The 19,961-nt window shown below is 35.4% G+C and overlaps 1 protein-coding gene across 4 annotated transcripts in view; it reads left to right on the top strand.

Moving 5' to 3' along the window:
* RPRD1A (regulation of nuclear pre-mRNA domain containing 1A) overlaps positions 1–19,961 on the top strand; it is a 72,584-nt gene that overhangs the window by 25,653 nt on the left and 26,970 nt on the right. For 2 of the 4 annotated variants that reach the window (XM_004283457.4, XM_033412338.2), the window contains exons 2-6: positions 5,638–5,767; positions 8,565–8,671; positions 8,751–8,848; positions 11,749–11,875; positions 11,985–12,160. In XM_004283457.4, the coding sequence (XP_004283505.1) occupies positions 5,638–5,767; positions 8,565–8,671; positions 8,751–8,848; positions 11,749–11,875; positions 11,985–12,160 (638 nt within the window). Of the gene's footprint in view, positions 1–5,637; positions 5,768–8,564; positions 8,672–8,750; positions 8,849–11,748; positions 11,876–11,984; positions 12,161–13,487; positions 17,515–19,961 lie in introns of those variants that run through there. The other 2 variants (XR_004478935.2, XM_012538129.3) reach the window with 2 other exon arrangements.

Here is a 19,961-nt window from a genome sequence, read left to right on the forward strand (position 1 = left end):
GACCTTCCCCTTCACACTACTTGCATATTTTTCAATGGGGTTATGATTTGTGAGAACTCTAGAATGGAGGAGGGGAAAAGTAAATATTTGAACTCAATACACTGAAAATAAGAAAGAGTGCTAGATCTGTAAGAAAGTAAAGTTTGTCTTCCATAATCAGAATTTGAAGTTGAGGTTTCTGAAAGTAGTGTAATTTTACATGTGTTCCCCTTTCAGCTGCTGGGTGAGGTTAAGACCAGAAGCTAAGCTAGTAGAACAAATAATTAAAGACATAAGTTTAGGCCAAAATTGATTGATTTAGTAAATGTTGAGCAAATTATGAATCAGCTGCTAGCCTTGATTCCATAGATTGGTAGATGAGACTGACAATTGTTGCTTTAGATGGAATTTAGTTGGGAAGCACCAGATTAAATTAAAACAATTATAGTTGGAGTAAATGCTCCATAGGAAAAGTATGAGGTGGTATGAGAGCATATCAGGGCTGCCTAACCTATGTGTAGTGGGTGGTCAGGGAAAAATCAGAGGAAACCATTTAACTGAGGTCTAAAGCATGGGTAGGAGTTGGGGAAATTGGAGGAGGAGTAGTGTTGGGCATGAAGAGAGAGTAGTGTAGAGGTAGAGACAGACCTTTTTGGGCCTTTGGTTCATGTTAAGGATTTAAAATGTTATCTGGAGAACAGTAGAAAATCTTTGAAGGATTTTAAGCAAGGGATGGGCTACCAAAAGTGTGAGGCATCCTGGCAGTGATACAGGAGTATGCCAGCTCTATCCATTTTTCACCCACCTCAGCCATTAAGAAGCAGCCATCTGTGTCTGACTGAACTGTTTGTCCTGCCTGGGATCGATAGGATCCATTCAAGAACCATCTGTTGACTATGCGTTTTCTGTGGCAAAGAATATTACTAAGTTAAAGCAGTTTCTGCCTTACAGCCACCTATCCATCCATATGAACATGTTTTCTAGTCTGTGATTCAGTTTATCAGGGAAATAAATAAATAGGGCTGTCCAACAGTTGTTAATAAATCCTTAATAGATTTTTGTTTCAAGATAATGGCTTTTCTTCTGATGTCCTTCTATAAGAACTGCAGTAATGCTCATTGGTGTGTGTGTGTACATGCATGTGTGTATATACATATATATATTTGTTTATTAAATTTTTTTGCTGCTTCTCTATATAGAATGCTTCCCTTGGAAAGAAGGTTCCTGTATTTACAGATAAAACAACGTTTTTTTTAGCTATTTGTTGTGTTTATGAGCATTATCATCTACTGTGGTTATAAATTTCAATCTACATAAAAACACAGTGATTAAATTAGATTATGATATTCTGTATCATATCAAAACAAGTAGGCATATGGTCTGAACAGTGTAAGAAAATAAGTAATGATCCTATCACTTTCTGATTATGAAGAAATAAAACTAGATTATGAACTCAGTATGAATTAGTGAGACTAGATGGCATTTCTGTAATCCTTTGAATAAGTTTGTTTCCTATTGTTTACTAGTCTGGATTCTTCTTTCTGAAGCTTTGTAATTGATCCTTATTTGAATTGTTTGTGAATTATTGTGAATCCATTTCTTACTTGTGTGATGAACTAAACTTGTATCGCCCTTTTTGGGGAGTATGCTCAACTTTTTAGGTAATACTATGTTCTCTTATATTAGCCAGCCAGACTTTATTATTATTATTATTTGTTTTGATGTACCTATTCATATACAAGGTCCCTGGAAAAGGGCTATACTTAGTACCTACAGGAGCTTAAGATTTAGTTCAGTGAGGTGAGATATAAGAAAATGGTTTCTCACAATACGTTGACTAGTCCTTACTTGGCTTATATTGGTACAAACATAGCAGTATACACACAGACTAACGGGGATATAATATTGAATTTATGGTTGCTTTCTCTGGTGGTGTCATATATTAGTGAAGACAAAGAATTAAAAAAAGAGAACTAACATACTTAGTCATGTCACCTATCATGTGCCAGTTTGTATGGTGCTTGCAAACTCCTGATTGAACAGGAAAGGTTATTTTTGGTCTGTGCCCAGCATGGTCCCTGGCACATAGCAAACATTAAATAAACGCTAGTTAAATTGAATGGAAGATTGAGAAAATATGTGTCTTTATAAGGAAACTGTGAACTGTAAAAACGTAGAAGTTGATTACATCAGACCCATTATTTAGCCTTATATTCTGTTGCCAATAGAGTTATTTCTTTAAGAAATTATGAAATGGCTTGTTTGCCCTTTCTGTTAACTTTGCATGTCTTTGTAACAATTTATGGCTCTGTTATATATAACTTATAAAAATTTATTTGAAAATCATTTTTGTGATTTTCTTCTGGAATTGCTTGTTGTGATTTGTTGCATTAGTTTATTATTTGTTCTACATAAAGTTTTAAATGGAAGTAAACTTTTCTCTGAAAATTTGGAGAAGGGTATAATTTATGGCAATTTCTAGTTTTTCTCATATTTTAGCCTGGGTTCCACAAGGAAAGAAATGAAAATTATGTTTTGGTATTTGGATTCCATACTAAAGCCATGCTCCTGGTACAGAGTTCATTCTTTGGAATATACTGGGAAATGTGTGTTGAAATCTTGAAAATTTTTACTTTAGTGTACATTGCAGAAATGATTCTGAATTATTTTCAAGAGATTAGTAGCTCACAAATTTTAAAAAACAGTGTAAAATGTATACTTTTAAATGTTTGTGGTAAAATAAACATAACAAAAAATTGACCGCTTTAATCATTTTTAGGTGTGAAGTTTAATGGTATTAAGTACATTTATCCTGTTATGCAACTATCATTAGCATCCATCTCCAGAACTCTTTTCCTATTATAAAACTGGAACTCTATACCCATTAAACAGTAACTCTCCATATCTCCCTCACCTAGCCCCTGGCAATCACCATTCTACTTTTTCTTTGAATTTGACTATTCTAGGCACCTGGTATAAATGGAATCACACAGTATATGTCTTTCTATGACTGGCTTGTTTCATTTAACTTGATGTCCTCTGGGTTCATTCATATTGTAGCATGTGTCAGAATGTCCTTTTTAAGGCTGAGTAGTATTCTATTTGTATGTATATACCACCTTTTGCTTATCCATTCATCTTTCGACAGACACTGGATTGCTTCCACTTTTTGGCTGTTGTGAATAATACTGCTAACATAAAATATTTTGGTTGAGTTGCTACTAAATCTTCTCTAAAGGTAGTATCCTCTTTCATTTATGACAGTAGGCATAGTCCAGTTGTAAAGAGGGAATGCTTTGGAGTTGGACTTTTAAGATTCAAATCATGGCTGATCCCTTCCTGTCTGTTTCACTGTGGGCAGATAACCTTTTTGATGTCTATTTTTATTCAACTGCCAAATGCAGATAATAATGGTACCTTACATTATATGGATAAATTAGGTTTTATATATATATTTATCTATATATATATAAAGTGCTTAGAACAGATTTGAGTATTTAAACTCATTTTGATGCTAAGAAGGCAAATACTTGGATTAAATAATACTTCTAATACTTGGATTAAATAAGGCCTTTTCTTTGTGTGAGGTGTTTTGTGGGCAGAGGCAGAGGTAGGTACAAAAAAAAAAAAAGATAGGGTTGAATACTGGGAAAGTTACCATTATTATTTTCATGGGAAAGGGTCCTGGTATCTTAACCAGTTATACTCTATGGCTTGACTAACCAGACAAGCCGGAAGAATCAGAAATTGGTCTCTGTATTGCCATCTCTCCCTTATCTTTATTCTATGCTAGCAACTTTCAAAAGCATGAAAATTGGTGGGCTGCAACTTTAGACAGGCAAACCAGGTTATGCAGTGGGTGGCACAGGTTTGTAAGGTCCGATCAGTTGTGACTCAGTATTTTACAGTTTCTTATGAGAAGGTTGGGATGCTAGTTTCCCCTAAAAGAAAAATGTGAACTCAAAAGTGGGTTAAATTTTAAATTGAATACTCAAATCTTGAGGACCAAGTGCACCTGGCCCAAATATTTGTCTTAAATCCAATAAACGGGCCCACGTGAATAGTGCACTGGATTATCAGTCCTGATCATAAGTCCCCTACACCATCATAATGTGGATGCCACAAAGTATGTTGTTTCTGAATATAATTGTACAACTTTGAATGATTCAATTTTAATTCTAGTAAAATTGAATTATGAAAATAGTCAATATAAAAGATTGTGTTCAACTAATAGGTTTTCCTTTTATATATGAATCTTAAGTCATATTTAATACTACTATGCCACTTAACATTGTAACCAGTAAAAAATGGATTCTGGTCAGCAATTAGTGAAATCTTATCTGCTCTTTTGGGAGGATGACTATACCCACAGAATATAGTGAGTAGGGGCATATTTTTGTCAAGATGAATCAGTTATTTAAGGCCATGTAATCCAAAGGGGGGAAAAAATCTAAACTTTGTCCATTTGGTTTCCCTAACATTTACTCTATTAGCTTGGCAAATATTTCTTTCATAAACAAAAAATATGTAATTGATTGAAGTGATATCTCTTTCAACCTATTTTACATTTTGTATTCTTTTATTTGACAATAATATTGAGTTTTAAATCAACATGGGTATTAAAATAGTCATAAATTCAGTTAAGATTTAGGGTACCATTTTAATAACATGACCAGTCATCATCTTAAGTGGCTGTATTTCATGTAGTGTTTAATAGTTTTAATAAAATTTAGTACAGGATAGTCAGAGGTGAGGATTTCTGTGTATAAAACTATTAGTTTGGAAATAATTATGACTAGCAATCAAGGATCGCTCAGCCAAGATGGATTCCAGTGAGAAGGATTCTGGGTGGTTGGCAGGATGTATGGACTGGCATCTCCTCTCTCTTTTGACCTTTCCCAAATTCTTCTGGTTTGTGGTAACTTGTTAGTTCCACGTTCTGAACCAGGACCTTCTGTTGTAAGATAACTCATGCAAGTGGTTACTATCTTGCCTGAACAGGGCGGGCGGTTTTGGTCAGTGTTTCCCTTAACAGTCTCTTCGTCTCACACTGGCTCTGCCAGACACAGGCGAGGAGGGGCCAGGGCCTTCCTCAAGCTGCGGCCTTGGCTTCCTCCCCGCCCGCCTGCCCACCTGACAGCTGGTCCATCCCTGGCCCTATGGTGCTCGTGTCCATGACACGAGGTGGTAGTATTTTTATTTTTAAGGTTTGATTTTTTTTTTAATACAGAATTAGGCTTTTTATCTTGTGTCATGTAACAGTCTATTTCCTTACCACCAATATCTTTTTAATTTTGGAGTAAATAAATAATTTGGAATAAATAAATAATTTTGTTTTGGGAAAAAAAAGACTAATCAAGGATAAGTGGTTTGGGCGACTTAGAACTGTAAGGAAACAGATATTTCATTGACTATCTCTGCCTCTTTAGTTCTCTTTTTTCCTCACATGAGTGACCTTCAGAAACCAGAGTAGTTATCTTTTAAAGAATAATGACTTGCTAAGTTTGGTAGTAGAATGAGAAGTTAGGGTTGAACATAATACAAAAAGGTTAGTAAGTTTGTCGTAGTTCTCAAACTGCTTAATTCAGGTATTGAGAAAGTTTGTCTAAATTAAGTGAGGATATTTTAATTAGGTTAAATTTTTTTTTTTTTTTTCAGCCAAACCAAACAGGAAGCTTACTTTTCTCTACCTAGCTAATGATGTCATTCAGAACAGCAAAAGGAAGGGGCCAGAGTTTACAAAAGATTTTGCACCAGTTATAGTGGAGGCTTTTAAGCATGTTTCAAGGTATGATAATTGTTTTGGGTACTAGGTAACCTGTTGTAAATGCCTAATGTGTCCTTTTGCTAAAACTTGCCTTAAGACATTAAAATAAAACAAAGTATATATTTCTTTGAAGTTTTCACTTGAAAAGACTTACCTGTAATGGCATTTGTAAATGTGTTAAATACTTGCTGTGAAGGAAACATTTTTTGAGCTGTTACTAAGGTGGGCATTTGGAGTACCTGAATTTCACCTTTTCCTTAAGTAACCAAAAGCAACTGCCATTTTGGAATGAAATTCATTGAGAATGAATGTGTTGAATTGAAAATTTGTGTGCTTATAAAACTATCAATCTTCCAACTAATATTTCTGGAAAAACTTAGTACCCCTTTCATGTTGCTTATAATGATTTTAAGGTTTTCTAGTGTGTGGGTGTATGTCATAACATTTTTTAATGCTTTGGAAATATAGAATATTTAAAATAATCATAAGCCTGTTGAAAATTTTGCTACAGAAAAATTCTGAAGGTAGAAATCTGTACTTTTAAAATGCTTATTTCCAAACATTATATGCAAATATTTGGTAGATTACTGGGTAAACATTATTGGGGTAGGCGATTAAATCAATCTAAAGTATAGAATTCAGTGGTGAATGATGATCTGTGTTGAATGATTTAAGGATGAAAATATACTTACCACATGCCCTGCAGGTTCAGTCACAGTAGAAGCATTTTTTAAACAAATTATAGAGTGTGGAAAGAAAAATTACAGAGTGTGAAACACTGCAGTATGTTGCTTTCTTAAATTAATATTATTTATCCTTCAATTTAGATACTCTTACCATCTTTTCAGGTGCTGGTATTTCTTAGAGTTTAGTCCTGAGCCTTCTTCTGGTGTCATATTCTTTACTAGCCCTCTGGGTGATTTCATACATTACATGTATTTATTTATTATCCATACCATAAAAACTGGCAATCTTATGCTTCAGTCCAGATGTTTTTCCTTTTAGTCCTGTATATCCAATTGCCTTTTGATTTCTAGTTGTATGCCTCCAAACATCTCAGACTCACTGTGTCTGTTATTGAACTCACTATGTCCTTCCTCCCTGTCAAACTTGCTTCCTCTCTGGGTTCACTCTGTTGATGAATGGCAACTCCATCTATCCAGATGCCCATGTGAGAAACTAGGTGTTATCTTGAACTCTCTGTGATATAGTGATTTATAATATATCAACTGTCCTTTCTCCTTCACGCCCCTTATCCCTTATAGTACATATAGTTCCCTCGGTTCTTTAGATTTCTTTCCATTCCAATTACCATAATGTCATTTCTGTATAATTACAGTAGCCTCCAGTATTGTTTAATCCACTTAGGAAACTGTAGCCAGAGTTGCAGAGCTGATACAACACTCTCTTGCCTTTGAGTGGTTCTCGTTTGTCCTAGACATCAAGTCTCAGGTCCTGAGTAAGACTTCAGGTGTTCCTTCATGGCCCAGGCTACCTGTTCAGTCTCCTGTCTCACATTCCCCCTGGCCATCCCCCCACCACCACACTCTCTCACACACACTCTATACACTATACAGTTTAAGCTAACTGAATCTCTTTTAGTTCTTTCTGCCTTAGGCCTTTTAATATATGTTGCTTCTCCCTAGAATTCAATAAAATATTTATTGACCACCTACTATGTGCTAGTCAGTGAGGATACAGTAGTGAAAGACAAAGTTCTGTTCTAATAGAGCTTACATTTTAGTGGATGACAAAGTAATAGACAAGTGAATATATATTAAAATGTCAAAAGATAAGTACTGTGAAGAAACTTAAAGCAGGGAAGGAGCTAGAGAGTGTGATGGTGCTCAGTTGTTTTATGAGATAAAGATTGACTGTTTTGGGGAGGTAGCATTTGAACAGAGACTAAAAGGAGGGATGAAACGAGCCATTTGACTCTAGGAGGAAAGGATCCTAGGTAGAGAAAAAACTTGGCAGAAACAGTGAGATAGCCATGTGCTGGGCATGTTTGAAGATCAGCAAGGAGATTTATATTTAGGAAATGTGGACTGAGAGGTAGCCAGGAAGCAGAATATGTCCACTTTGTGGCCCAGGATAAGAATTTCGCTTTTATTCTTGGTATGATTGGTGGTTCTTAGAGAACTGAGAGCAGTATGATATGATTTACTTTAGTAGGGAATAGAATGAAGGAGATAATTGTGGCTCATTCTATAGTGGTAGTGATGAAGGCGGTGGGAAGTGGTTGGAAGTAGTCTGCTTCCCACTTCCCTGTACATCCAGTCTTTAGAACTCAGATTAAATACATCATTTCCTCAAATACCCCTCCTCACATATCCTTCCTGATCTCTCTTGAAGTGGACTGTGTCTCTCTGTTAAGCCTGTTTTTAACACCCTGTTCTCTTTTGTGGCACTTATAAAAATACAGCTGCCATAAAGCTCCATTTGTATCTCCAGTGTCAGAGATAGTACCTTGATCAATAAATATTTGTTAAATAAGTTTAAAAATCACCCATTAGAAATCTTCCTTAGCTTTATGTTCATCCCCCATTAGGTTAGGGGTATCTTCTTGATAACCCCTAGTCACCAGTACTAACACTTTCATCATTTTTTGTTTAATAATATGTCTCTAAGCTCTTTAAGGGAAGCAGGGAATATGTCTATCTTAGTCACTTCACCCCTGAACTGCTGGTCACATAGTGGAACTCAGTAAACATTTGGGCAGCTTTTTTCAGGGAATGAGTGTCATTGTATTTAAAATCACCATTTTCTTTGCAATAGCACTATGCATTTTACTGTTAATATTTTTATCTTTCTTTAGTGAAACTGATGAAAGTTGTAAGAAGCACCTTGGAAGAGTGTTATCTATTTGGGAAGAAAGGTCTGTTTATGAAAATGATGTATTAGAACAACTTAAGCAAGCTCTGTGTAAGTATATAATCTTTTATCATTATCTCTTCATTAAAATGTATTCTCTGATTAAAACTTAAATGTTCTTTCAATTCAGATGGCGATAAGAAGCCTAGGAAGCGAACATATGAACAGATAAAGGTGGATGAGAATGAAAACTGTTCCTCTCTAGGATCTCCAAGTGAACCACCACAGGTAGTGGCTTTTCTCTGTTAAGGGAGTTAATTGCTAGTACTTCATGTAGCCATCAAGCTTTACTAATTTCAGTGTTTTACTTCTGTAAATTGACTTTTATTATAATTCTGGGTACAGGAAAGAAGCTATGTGAATAAGTCTTATTTTCTGATTAATACATTGCTTATGTTTAATGTAGTGTGCTGTATATTGTATATTAGGCGCTTACATTTTGCGTAGAAAGAGTATTTGATTGCTAAGTATAATTAGGTCTGATGAGATATCTACCATTTAAACAGTTTCCTTTTAAATAAATAAAACATTATATGATAAGACTATTTTGTTGTTTGATTTAAGTATGCTAAAAATTCCATGCCTAGAGATAAGCACCACTCTTTTAAGTATTTTTGCTTTTAAACATGTAAGAATGCATGTTAGAGTTAACGAGTATGTATTCATACAGTTCTATGTAACTATATAAAACCATGTAGTTCCATGGTAATAAAATAAGATGAATCAGAATCATTATCTTAATACTCCATGTCCTCCCAGGTTGATACAATATAGCATTTTCTAACCATCAGATGATTCCAAAAAGACATTTTTACCTTAATTATGTGGGCATTGAGTCTTAAAGCTTCCTGTTTCTATGTTTCAAACATAGGAGGGATAGATAAAATTTTAAAGGAGAAAATGAAGACATAGCCATAGTCTTAAAACAAGGTAAATATTGCCATGGGCTACAAATGGTACAGAAACATAACTCAAAATGTGAGCCAGAGTATGGTTCCTGCTGAGCTTTTGTCTGGAAGCAGACATGGTTTGCATAAATTAGTATCCTGTAGAGTAACAAGAACTTAAGGAGTTGGAGACCTGGACCAGAACTCACTGCGTGAAACCTGAAGGTGGATGGAGCTCTTTCCGCCATGAAAAGAGCTTGAAATAAAGATACAACCAATTACTGCCTGGAATTGTGGATTTATATCAGTGTTAGTACTTAGGAGGCAGAAAGAATTTGACTGAGGGTCTCAGCTAGTACCTGAGTCAAGCCCCTCTTGGGGCTTAATGACAGGAATGCTGAAGCCCATATGGTCACCATGGATAAGAGCTTGAATAGAAATGTAATAGGAACATAACGTTTGGAACAACCAAACGCTAAGGCTTATATTTCTCTCTGTTTGGTAATAATTCAAGACAAGCCCCGTAATGACACCATGAACAGTATTTTACCCCAGTTCTAAATATAGGGTCTTACCCTCTCGTAGTCTACCTCATGAAAGAGTAACCTAAGTTGTACTTCCTGGAGTTTCTGAGTAACCACCTGACTCTTCTCTAGTACTTCTTGTGTAAAATGCTGTCGCGTTTTGTTTTATAATGACCATTTTCAGATTAGTTGTACTGCTTAATTCTCAGTGGTTCAGCTTTATAGTTACCATTTTATATATGTCATTCTTTATAAGAATGGCTAAAATTTCTCTTTATAGAATGTAGTTGAACTCATTTCATTCTCCTCTATCAGGAAGTCCTAGGCTAGTGTTGTTTCAGACAACTTTGCTTTCTTATCTGGATCCTTGACTGAGCGTTGGGAGAATTAGCTCATGTAGGAGTGTGAAGGTGCGATGAGAGTAGGTTGTAATTAAAGCATGCGTACATCGTCAAAACCGTAAAGCCAGGTTTCTTCTTAGAACTCCAGAAAATTTTAGAACTTTCTAAGACTGATTAAAAAATAAAAATATATAAGTTGTTTGGGATACCATGAGAAACAAGCTTCCCGGTAATTGTCATTGCTCTTAAGCTCACTTTCATTGTAGAGGGGAAATATAACAAAATTATTTTTTTAAATATTGGGATTTTAAACATGTAGTGGTGAATTAAAAGCACACTTGGGATAGTATATTTCTTATTAGGTTCCACTCATTCTTATCATGTTTGATCATTTGCTATGTACTAGACCCCAGTGATAGCATTTTTTATAAGGGAATAACTTAAAGAAAAATCAGTTACTGGCTGTCGGTGTCATCTAAATATATACACAGAATTTGAATATCCTATATGTTTCCTATATCCTATCATGTATGTGTGTAATTTCCTAGTGTTCTAGAATCTAGGCTTAGAGATGAAAAAAAGAAGGAAAAAAGAAAAAGGGAGGTGGGATGGGAATGGAGACTAGCAAAAAGAAAATTTACTCCATTTTCTTTGGAATAACTTTAGATATATTATGAATTGTGAAATCATCAGCAGAGACTTGCCCTTCCCTCCTAATTATAGCTGGTATGAAAACAGTGCAACTAAAATATTCTGATGATAAAATACTGGTTAAGCATTATATAAATATTAGTCACCAGATGTATGGAACTTTGTAATATTTTAATGATCTTAGTAATAAACCATAGGATAGTTAAGGTGCCATATTTGAACATACATATTCCAAAATTACATTTCTCTTATGCTTTAACTACTTTATTGAGAAATGGAATTTGGGGGGCTCTTGTATGTTGTGGTAGATGATGATTTGTATCCCCCATCCCCCAATATCCAATTTAATACAAAAAATTCTTATGTATAATGATAATACAGTGACTATAGCATATATAAAACTTGTATTCTCCAGGTTGAAATTATAGCCTACCTTTTACCACTGTATATATTTGGCTTATAAATGAATCACATTTTAATAGTCAGATAATTATTTTTACACTATCTGTCTCCACCACTAGAAATATCTATATGTTCCCAATTTATATATTTCCAATACCTAATATAGTGTAGCTTTTTTCTTAATATGTGAAAGCAATGGACTCTGAAAGCAGTTTAAACTAATAAATAGCCCATAAGGATTAAGGAATATGAAATAAATTTCAAGTCTTTTATATTTGTTTAAGCTTCACTAATTTTGGTTCTAAAGTTGTATAACTTTTTAGACTCTAGATCTCGTTAGAGCATTACAAGATCTAGAAAATGCAGCTTCTGGTGATGCAGCAGTTCATCAAAGGATAGCTTCTTTGCCTGTTGAAGTTCAAGAAGTATCCCTACTAGATAAAATAACAGGTAAGAAAAGAAAATGTGATCTGGAACTTTTTTGGGAGTTGGAGTAAGGAAACCACATATGGCATTGTTTTTGTTGTGTAATAATTTTGTTATTCTGTGCCTTTCTTAGATAAAGAATCTGGAGAAAGACTTTCTAAAATGGTAGAGGACGCTTGTATGTTGCTGGCAGATTACAATGGAAGATTGGCAGCTGAAATAGATGATAGGAAGCAACTCACTCGAATGTTAGCAGATTTTCTTCGTTGTCAAAAGGAAGCCCTTGCAGAGAAAGAGCATAAATTGGAAGTGCGTAACCTTTTCCTTATTTAGTGCTTATTTATTTAATTTATTTTTGGTAGGAATTTTAAAATAGCTTAATATTCCTGAACATTTTGCATTTTTTGGACATAGATCTTTTTAAACAATGGCCCAGGTAAGCTACTCCTTGCATTAATTGGTTTCTTTTTATTTGAACCAAATCAATCTGCCTAAGTAAATTTAGAAATTTGGAATTCGCAAAATTGGTTGCATTTTAAAATTATTCACGTGAAATTCCAGTAATAGTATTTCGTCTTCTGAGCTTAAACCTTTATCTTCAAGAACAAAAATAATGGGAAAATAACAGTTGGCATAAAGTCTGGTGTCAACTACAGTAAATTACGGTTGGACTTAATTTCTGTCTGACTACATGCAGTCTTTTGGGTATACAGTTATGAAATAAAGACTTTTTGCTATGAGTATCCCCAGTCTCCCTGTTCCTGAACATCATTTTTGTTTGGGAAGGTAGTCTTCAAGTTACTCCTTTATTCCTATCCCTGATTCTGATGCTTAACATATTCCTACCCGACTCTTGGCTCAGACACACCCTTAGGTAGAAAGTTATTATTGTTTCTTTAAATTGAATGATGATTGATACTGTTGATGAGAAGTCTGGACACCCCTGGAAGGTGCAGGGGTTAAAAGAAGAAACACTCAAATTTCCTTTGAGTAGAGTAGCCATTGTCAGGGGTGGATGAACCAGATTGGTTTTATTTAAAAGAATCTTTCATTTGATTAGTTCTTGTTTAAATTGTTTGCTGCTGTAGCAATTTCTTTTTCAAATAATATGTAGGAGAATTTCTCATATGTCTGGATCCCTTTTTTAAGACAGTTCTCTTTAAATTTGTAGGTATGTTATGATGCTGCCTCTGTTAAGTTGCTTTTATTTATTAGAGTTTAGTTCTTGTTTCAGCAGTCTCTAATTGTGCCAAAGATGATTGCCATCTCTACCTGTGAAAGCAGTTAATTAGTATCAGCAGCAGAGCTCTCCCACCCCAAATTGTAGCACTGTTTAGCATTGCACCTTTTCAGTCTGCCCCTCCTCTGCTCACATATACACACTCATAGTTGTTGGCATTGTACTCTACCTTCAGAGAGGCTGCCCAATTTTACATAGAAAGGAAAAGATAGAATTTTTCAAAAAAGTACATGTCATAGTTAACTTGCCAGTTTTTGATCTTGTGATGGAACTTCAATCCTAAACATACTGTTACTTGTTTTATTGTTAGCAGAATTAAGGGTAAGTAATGTCATACAATTTTTGTCTTTAGTCTTTGGTATGGTTTCTTTAACTTCTATTGAGCTTCTGTTGCAGGTATTGGACATGGGCGTATCTTCTAACGATGTCATCATCATTAGCATATTCTTCCTGCTAAAAATAAATATCAAAATCCAAAGCCTGAATTGTCTCATGTTTTTGAAAATTGAAGACTGAAGCTTTGTTATTCTACTGCATACTGCTTTCTCACTTAAACTGGTTATATATCACTCGTTACAAAAATAGCATTTATGTTTGAAACGTGTAGAAAAAAGACCAGATACCACCCCACTTTAACTCCCTCTTTTCCCAGTGCCTTCCAGCCAGAGTTCATGATTGATAATTATAGGTGGTGAGGCTGATGATAATAATGGCAGTAAAATTTACCATGTGTCAGGTACCAGCTGGATTTCATGATTGATAATTATAGGTGGTGAGGCTGATGATAATAATGGCAGTAAAATTTACCATGTGTCAGGTACTTTTCTAAGCACTTCACATATATCAACTTATTTAATTCTATGTAGCAGGAAATGTTATTATCCAGATTTTACAGATAAAGGAAACTGAGGTACTGGGAGATTAAATAACTTGCTAAAGGTCACAAAGAGGTAGTGAGTTGTTTAGAACCTAGGGAGTCTGCCTGCAAAATGACAATTTTGCTTTCAGCTTTTGCTTAAATGTACGATTACAGCAACAGCTAAAGCCCTCTCTCCAACTCTGTTTCCTCCCTCCTCGGAGGTAATCACTTTCTTAAAATAAAGTGTTCTAGGAACTTTTTTGTTGTTTTTTAGCATGACTGGATTTTCATATTATAAATAAACCACCTAAATTATGTCAAACGTTTCTTACAAGTAAAAAATATTTAGATTTCTAATAAACTAGGAAGTTATTCCATATAACTCTTTGTAAATTATCATTTATAACTATGTGATTCTTGTGTCAGAAGATGTGAAAATGATTTGAGTTATTTAGATACTTTTTTGTACCAAGTAGGTGGTATCCCTTTGAAGTTGAGGCTGAGAGGTCAGGATTTATACTTACCATATCAGCTGTGATAGCATCACATAGTTTTCACTTATCAGGCATCTTTGAACATCAACTGTGATTGACTAGGTATTGACATGTCATTAATTGCTCTTTAAAAAAAAAGACATAAATTTAAAGTATCAGCTCAGGAATTGGCTATTTCATATTTCTTAAGGAAGCCACTGTTAAAGCATTTGTAATGAATGAAAACATGAAGTGTTTTCAAAATTTTTGAAAATTATGAATCATTTTTTAAACTTGTAACTACCTTCAGCTGGTTATTAAAGCAGTTAACTTAGAATAGACTAATAAACCTAATTAATAAACCTAATTTATGTTTAAAAATCTATTTCATAGATTGCTATGGGAATCATTCGCCATGATAACATCTTTGTTGCTCAATTTTTAATACTTTTTTCATGATTCAATTGGTATAAGAAAACATGCTTTTATAAAATCCCAATTTAGACTTCCATAGAAAATTGGAAATCAAAGTTTGATGGCTCTTAAAAGGAGAAATCAAATCATAGTTCCAAGTTCTAGAAGTCAGGATGGGAAAGCTGTCAGAAAGGATAGTGTTTATCTTTTGTAGTCTTATATCAGTATATTCAGAGTTACCTCATTTAAAAAAAAATGAGGGGGGCTTCCCTGGTGGCGCAGTGGTTGAGAGTCCACCTGCCGATGCAGGGGACACGGGTTCGTACCCCGGTCCAGGAGGATCCCATATGCCGCAGAGTGGCTAGGCCCGTGAGCCGTGGCCGCTGAGCCTGCGCATCCGGAGCCTGTGCTCTGCAATGGGAGAGGCCACAGCAGTGAGAGGCCTGCGCACCGCAAAAAAAACCCAAACAAAAAAAATGAGGGCATAATCATTTTATGAATGTTGTTTCTTTATGTCAGTCCCTTCTGATGGTGTCAGATTGCATCCATTGAGTTGCTTTAAGTTTTGTGCATTATAGGTAGTACCAGAGAGAACATCCTGGTGATGCAGGTTTGTACAGCTGTGCTAGTATATCTGTTGGATTGATTCTCAGAAGTAGAATAAAATAGGTGGGTCAAAAAGAATGTCTGTTTAAATGTTGATAATGTACTCAAGCCCTCCAAAAGGTTTTGCCTTTTTAAACTCCTTGAAGTATAAGTGCATCTTTTCCTGCACAACCTCACCCAGCACTGAATGTCAGTGATCTTTAAAATTTTTGCATATCTGATAGGTTAAAAAAAATTTTTTTTATTCACTCAGATTGGTCATTTAAAAATATTTATTAGCCTTTTTATTTCTGCTGCAAATTTCCTATATCCTTTGGCTACTTTTCTGTTTGGTTCTAAGTTTATGGTTCTAAGACAAATTAATATTTGTCTTTGCCTTTATAGATTCTAGGTTTTTTGGATATAGTTAAGATCGCCTTCTCAATTCATAAATACAAGTTTTCTATAGTTTTTTTCCTCATAATTTTATCCATTAGGTTTTTTGTTCATGGTATATATGATGTAGGGATATAACTAATTGTCTGAAAGTGATAGTAAATGTCCCGTCATTTATTGATTAAAGATTAGTCAATTAATGACAGTCTATATTTTACTATATTGTAAAATGCCATTTCTGTCATTTATTTCTATATATACATGTGTATACATGAATGTGGTCAGTTTTCTGTTCTACTGGCTCATTTGATTTACCCACATTTAGCTGCTTGGTAGATTTTTGTTTTTATTTTCGGTATTTTTCATGTCTGTAATTTTAGCTAATCATTATTGTGCATATGAATTATATTTTCTTCCCACTTATTATCATATATATTTGCCCTCGTAATTAATATTTTAAATGACATTTTGCTAAGTAGACTTTTTTTTTTTTTTTTTTGCGGTACACGGGCCTCTCACTGTTGTGGCCTCTCCCGTTGCGGAGCACAGGCTCCGGACGCGCAGGCTCAGCGGCCATGGCTCACGGGCCCAGCCACTCCGCGGTATGTGGGATCTTCCCGGACCGGAGCACGAACCCGCATCCCCTGCATCGGCAGGCAGACTCTCAACCACTGCGCCACCAGGGAAGCCCAGTAGACATTTCTTAATTGGTCTTTTTAAGAGGGCTTGCTTTTATAAAATTTTGTTTTCCAAAATGTTCAATTTCCATTTTTTTAAGATGCTTAAAGATCAATTTTGTTTTGCCTGAGACATTTAGTGATTAGAAATGCTTAATGTCATCTCCCAATATAGGATATAAGAATGTTTGAAATATATAGCACTGAAAATGCAAATTTAAAAGTCTGTTGCTGAAGGTGTTGTTTTCATGTAGCTTTTTTGATGGTTATTGATTTATCAAATTACAAATACCATTCAAGGGGATAGTAGGAAGAATATGGAGAACTGCTTATGGAATCTTTCATCTGTGGTTCAGTTATTTCTTTATATTTTACTTTGTTTTTCCATTGAAATCATATTGATTTGATTTAAATTTAAAATTAATTTGATAAGATGGAGCTATATGGATTTTTTAAAGGAGCAAATGTTACTATTTTCTTAATGATTTCTTAGATAATTTTTCGAGATCGAAATATATTAAGTCTAAAAACTTTTTATGGTTAATTTATCCATTAGTCAAGAATCATGTAATCTTTTAATTATTTTTATTAATTATGCAAATAAGCTATTTTCATCATAGAAAAAAGCTACATACGCAAAAGGCTTAGCGCCATGTATTGGGTCCATGTATTATTTTGCATATTGTCCTTTTCATGTAATATTTTATGTTCATCTTATCATGTCAGTGCTTTCCTTTTTAATATGGATATATCATAGCTATCTGTTCTTTATGACCAATTGCTTTCATTGGTTTGATATTATAAACAGTATTGCAGTGAACATCTTTTTTTTTTTTTTTGGCCATACCATGCGGCTTGTGGGATCTTAGTTCCCCGACCGGGGGTTGAACCCAGGCCCTCAGCAGTGAAAGCACCGAGTCCTAACCACTGGACCGCCAGGGAATTCCCAGTGAACGTCTCTTTTATTAACCCTTTACTCACTTATTTTTTTTAAATAAATAAATTCATTTATTTATGGCTGTATTGGGTCTTCATTGCTGAGCGCAGGCTTTCTCTAGTTGTGGCGAGTGGAGGCTTCTCGTCGTGGCTTCTGTTGTTGCGGAGCATGGGCTTTAGGCTTGCAGGCTTCACTAGTTGTGGCACATGGGCTCATTAGTTGTGGCTTGTGGGCTCTAGAGCTCAGGCTCAATAGTTGTGGCGCACAGGCTTAGTTGCTCCGTGGCATGTGGGATCTTCCCGGGCCAGGGATCGAACCTGTGTCCCTTGCACTGGCGGGCAGATTCTTAACCACTGTGTCACCAGGGAAGCCCCCTTTACTCACTTATATCATCTCTTGTGATAAACCCCTAAAGGTGAAATTGCTGATTCATGTTAAAGACTTTCAGTAAGATTACACTAGATCATTGTCTTCAGTGATTCCCGGATAATCATTACCTATATAGGTCTTCTCTTCTGAGCCATTCCTTTTCTCTAGAGAAAATGTTTTAAGTTTGCTGGGTAGCTAACATAGGGCATCTGTATTCAGAACCTCTTATCTGTGTGATTTGGATCTCCAAATGCAGATCTTTGGCTTAGTTTCTTATCCCTCATTTTTTGGCTCTATGGGATGAGTTTGAACAGATTGATGTAAAGATATCTATTTGATCTTCATTGTCAACCTTAAGACTCACCGTTATATTTCAAGGAGGTTGATGCCCCAAAGTCCTGAGACTTTCAAAATTACTCAGGGTGAATTACATTATTTTTGGTCATTATCCCTGTTTCAGTTTTTTCCGTCTTTCAAAAATTTCAGAACATTTGTGTACTGTGGTTCCCTCTTCTCTGTCTTTGTGGGTTTCTGCCCTTATAAATTGTTTTATTATTTTAGTGACTTTTTGGGAGGAGTGGAGATAAACATGAGTTCACTTTGTTATATAAATGGAAGACCTTTTGTGTCTAATTAAATAGAACTAATAATATGTTTCATAACTCCTGCCAAATTACTCTTGTCTGTTGCCTGGTTAACAACTGATATTCCTATTCCCTCTCTTAACTGTCTACATCACTGCAGCCAGATCTTTTAAGAAAACAGGTCTCATCATTCCCCTATGTAAAACTCTCCAGTGCTTCCCATTTCACTTCTGGATATTAAACTCCATATAAGGCCTATGAGATCACTAGTCTTGAGTCTCCATTTAACCTCATCTTGTAACCATCTCAAAGGCATCCATTTTGCTCTTTAAGCAGATGAAGCAAGTTCTCACACCAGAGCTTTTGCTTTGCTGATTGCTAACAAGGTGGCTGGAGTGCTCTCTCGTAATCTTTACTTAGCTGGTTCCTTTTTTCATTCAGGTTTAAGTTCCTCTGTCACCTCTTTAGAGCCCTTCTGTATCCATTTCATTTGATTCCACCTACTCTTCTCCTGTATTACATTACTGATGCATGCCAATACATTGCTCCCTACCACTGTATTACATTGTCATTTTTGTTTTTTTAATTTTTTCTTCATGGAACTTACACTGCTTGAAATTTAAAACTTTGTATACTTAGTTATCATCTGTACCTGCCTGGAATGTGAGCACCATGAGAAGAAGAACTTTGTTTTGTTTTTCATGTTTATTGCTATATCCTAAGTGCTCGGAGCAGTCCTTTTCCCCTGGTGGGCAGTCAGGTGTTTTTGTTGAGTGAGTAAATGATAGTTGGCCATCGAATGATGAATGAATGAATGAATGCTAGTACAAATGTAGTTTGCAAGGAGTATGTAATGTTTATATTTTAAATTGGTGATTTCTTTTGTAGTTAAATTACAAAAGAATGATGCTTTGATAAAATGATTAAAGATACTTGATGTTTTTGAAGAAAGTCGTATCCAGCACAAAATAGGTTAACTAATTTTTTTTTTTTTTTTTGTGGTACACGGGCCTCTCACTGTTGGGGCCTCTCCCGTTGCTGAGCACAGGCTCCGGACGCGCAGGCTCTGTGGCCATGGCTCACGGACCCAGTCGCTCCGCGGCATGTGGGATCCTCCCGGACCGGGGCACGAACCCGTGTCCCCTGCATCGGCAGGCGGACTCTCAACCACTGCGCCACCAGGGAAGCCCGGTTAACTAATTTTAAGTCATGTTAGTATAGCCCAGTACTTTAAAAAAAAGTGGTTGTGTGTTCAAGGACTGTGAATTCTAGAACTGCAGCTGAGCATTTTGAACAAAAGAATGAATGACCATTTTGAAATTCTAAAATTATTTTACCAGTTTGCCCTTTTTTTTCCTTTAGTAGAGTAACACATTAACAACATGTTAGAAAACATGAATGACAAATGAACAGTAGTACTCATGAGTCCATAAGTGCAGAATTTGTAAGCATCACAGTGCTACCTGGTGGAAGAACTGGAGCTACAAATGAAATCAGACCTTAATCCTGTGTTTGTTCATTAGGCTCTAATTGCTCTCTGCTTGTTAACTCCTTCGTGGAATAGAACTCATAATAG

This window comes from Orcinus orca, chromosome 15 (assembly GCF_937001465.1).
Source record: "Orcinus orca chromosome 15, mOrcOrc1.1, whole genome shotgun sequence".
Taxonomy (NCBI): Eukaryota; Metazoa; Chordata; class Mammalia; order Artiodactyla; family Delphinidae; genus Orcinus; species Orcinus orca.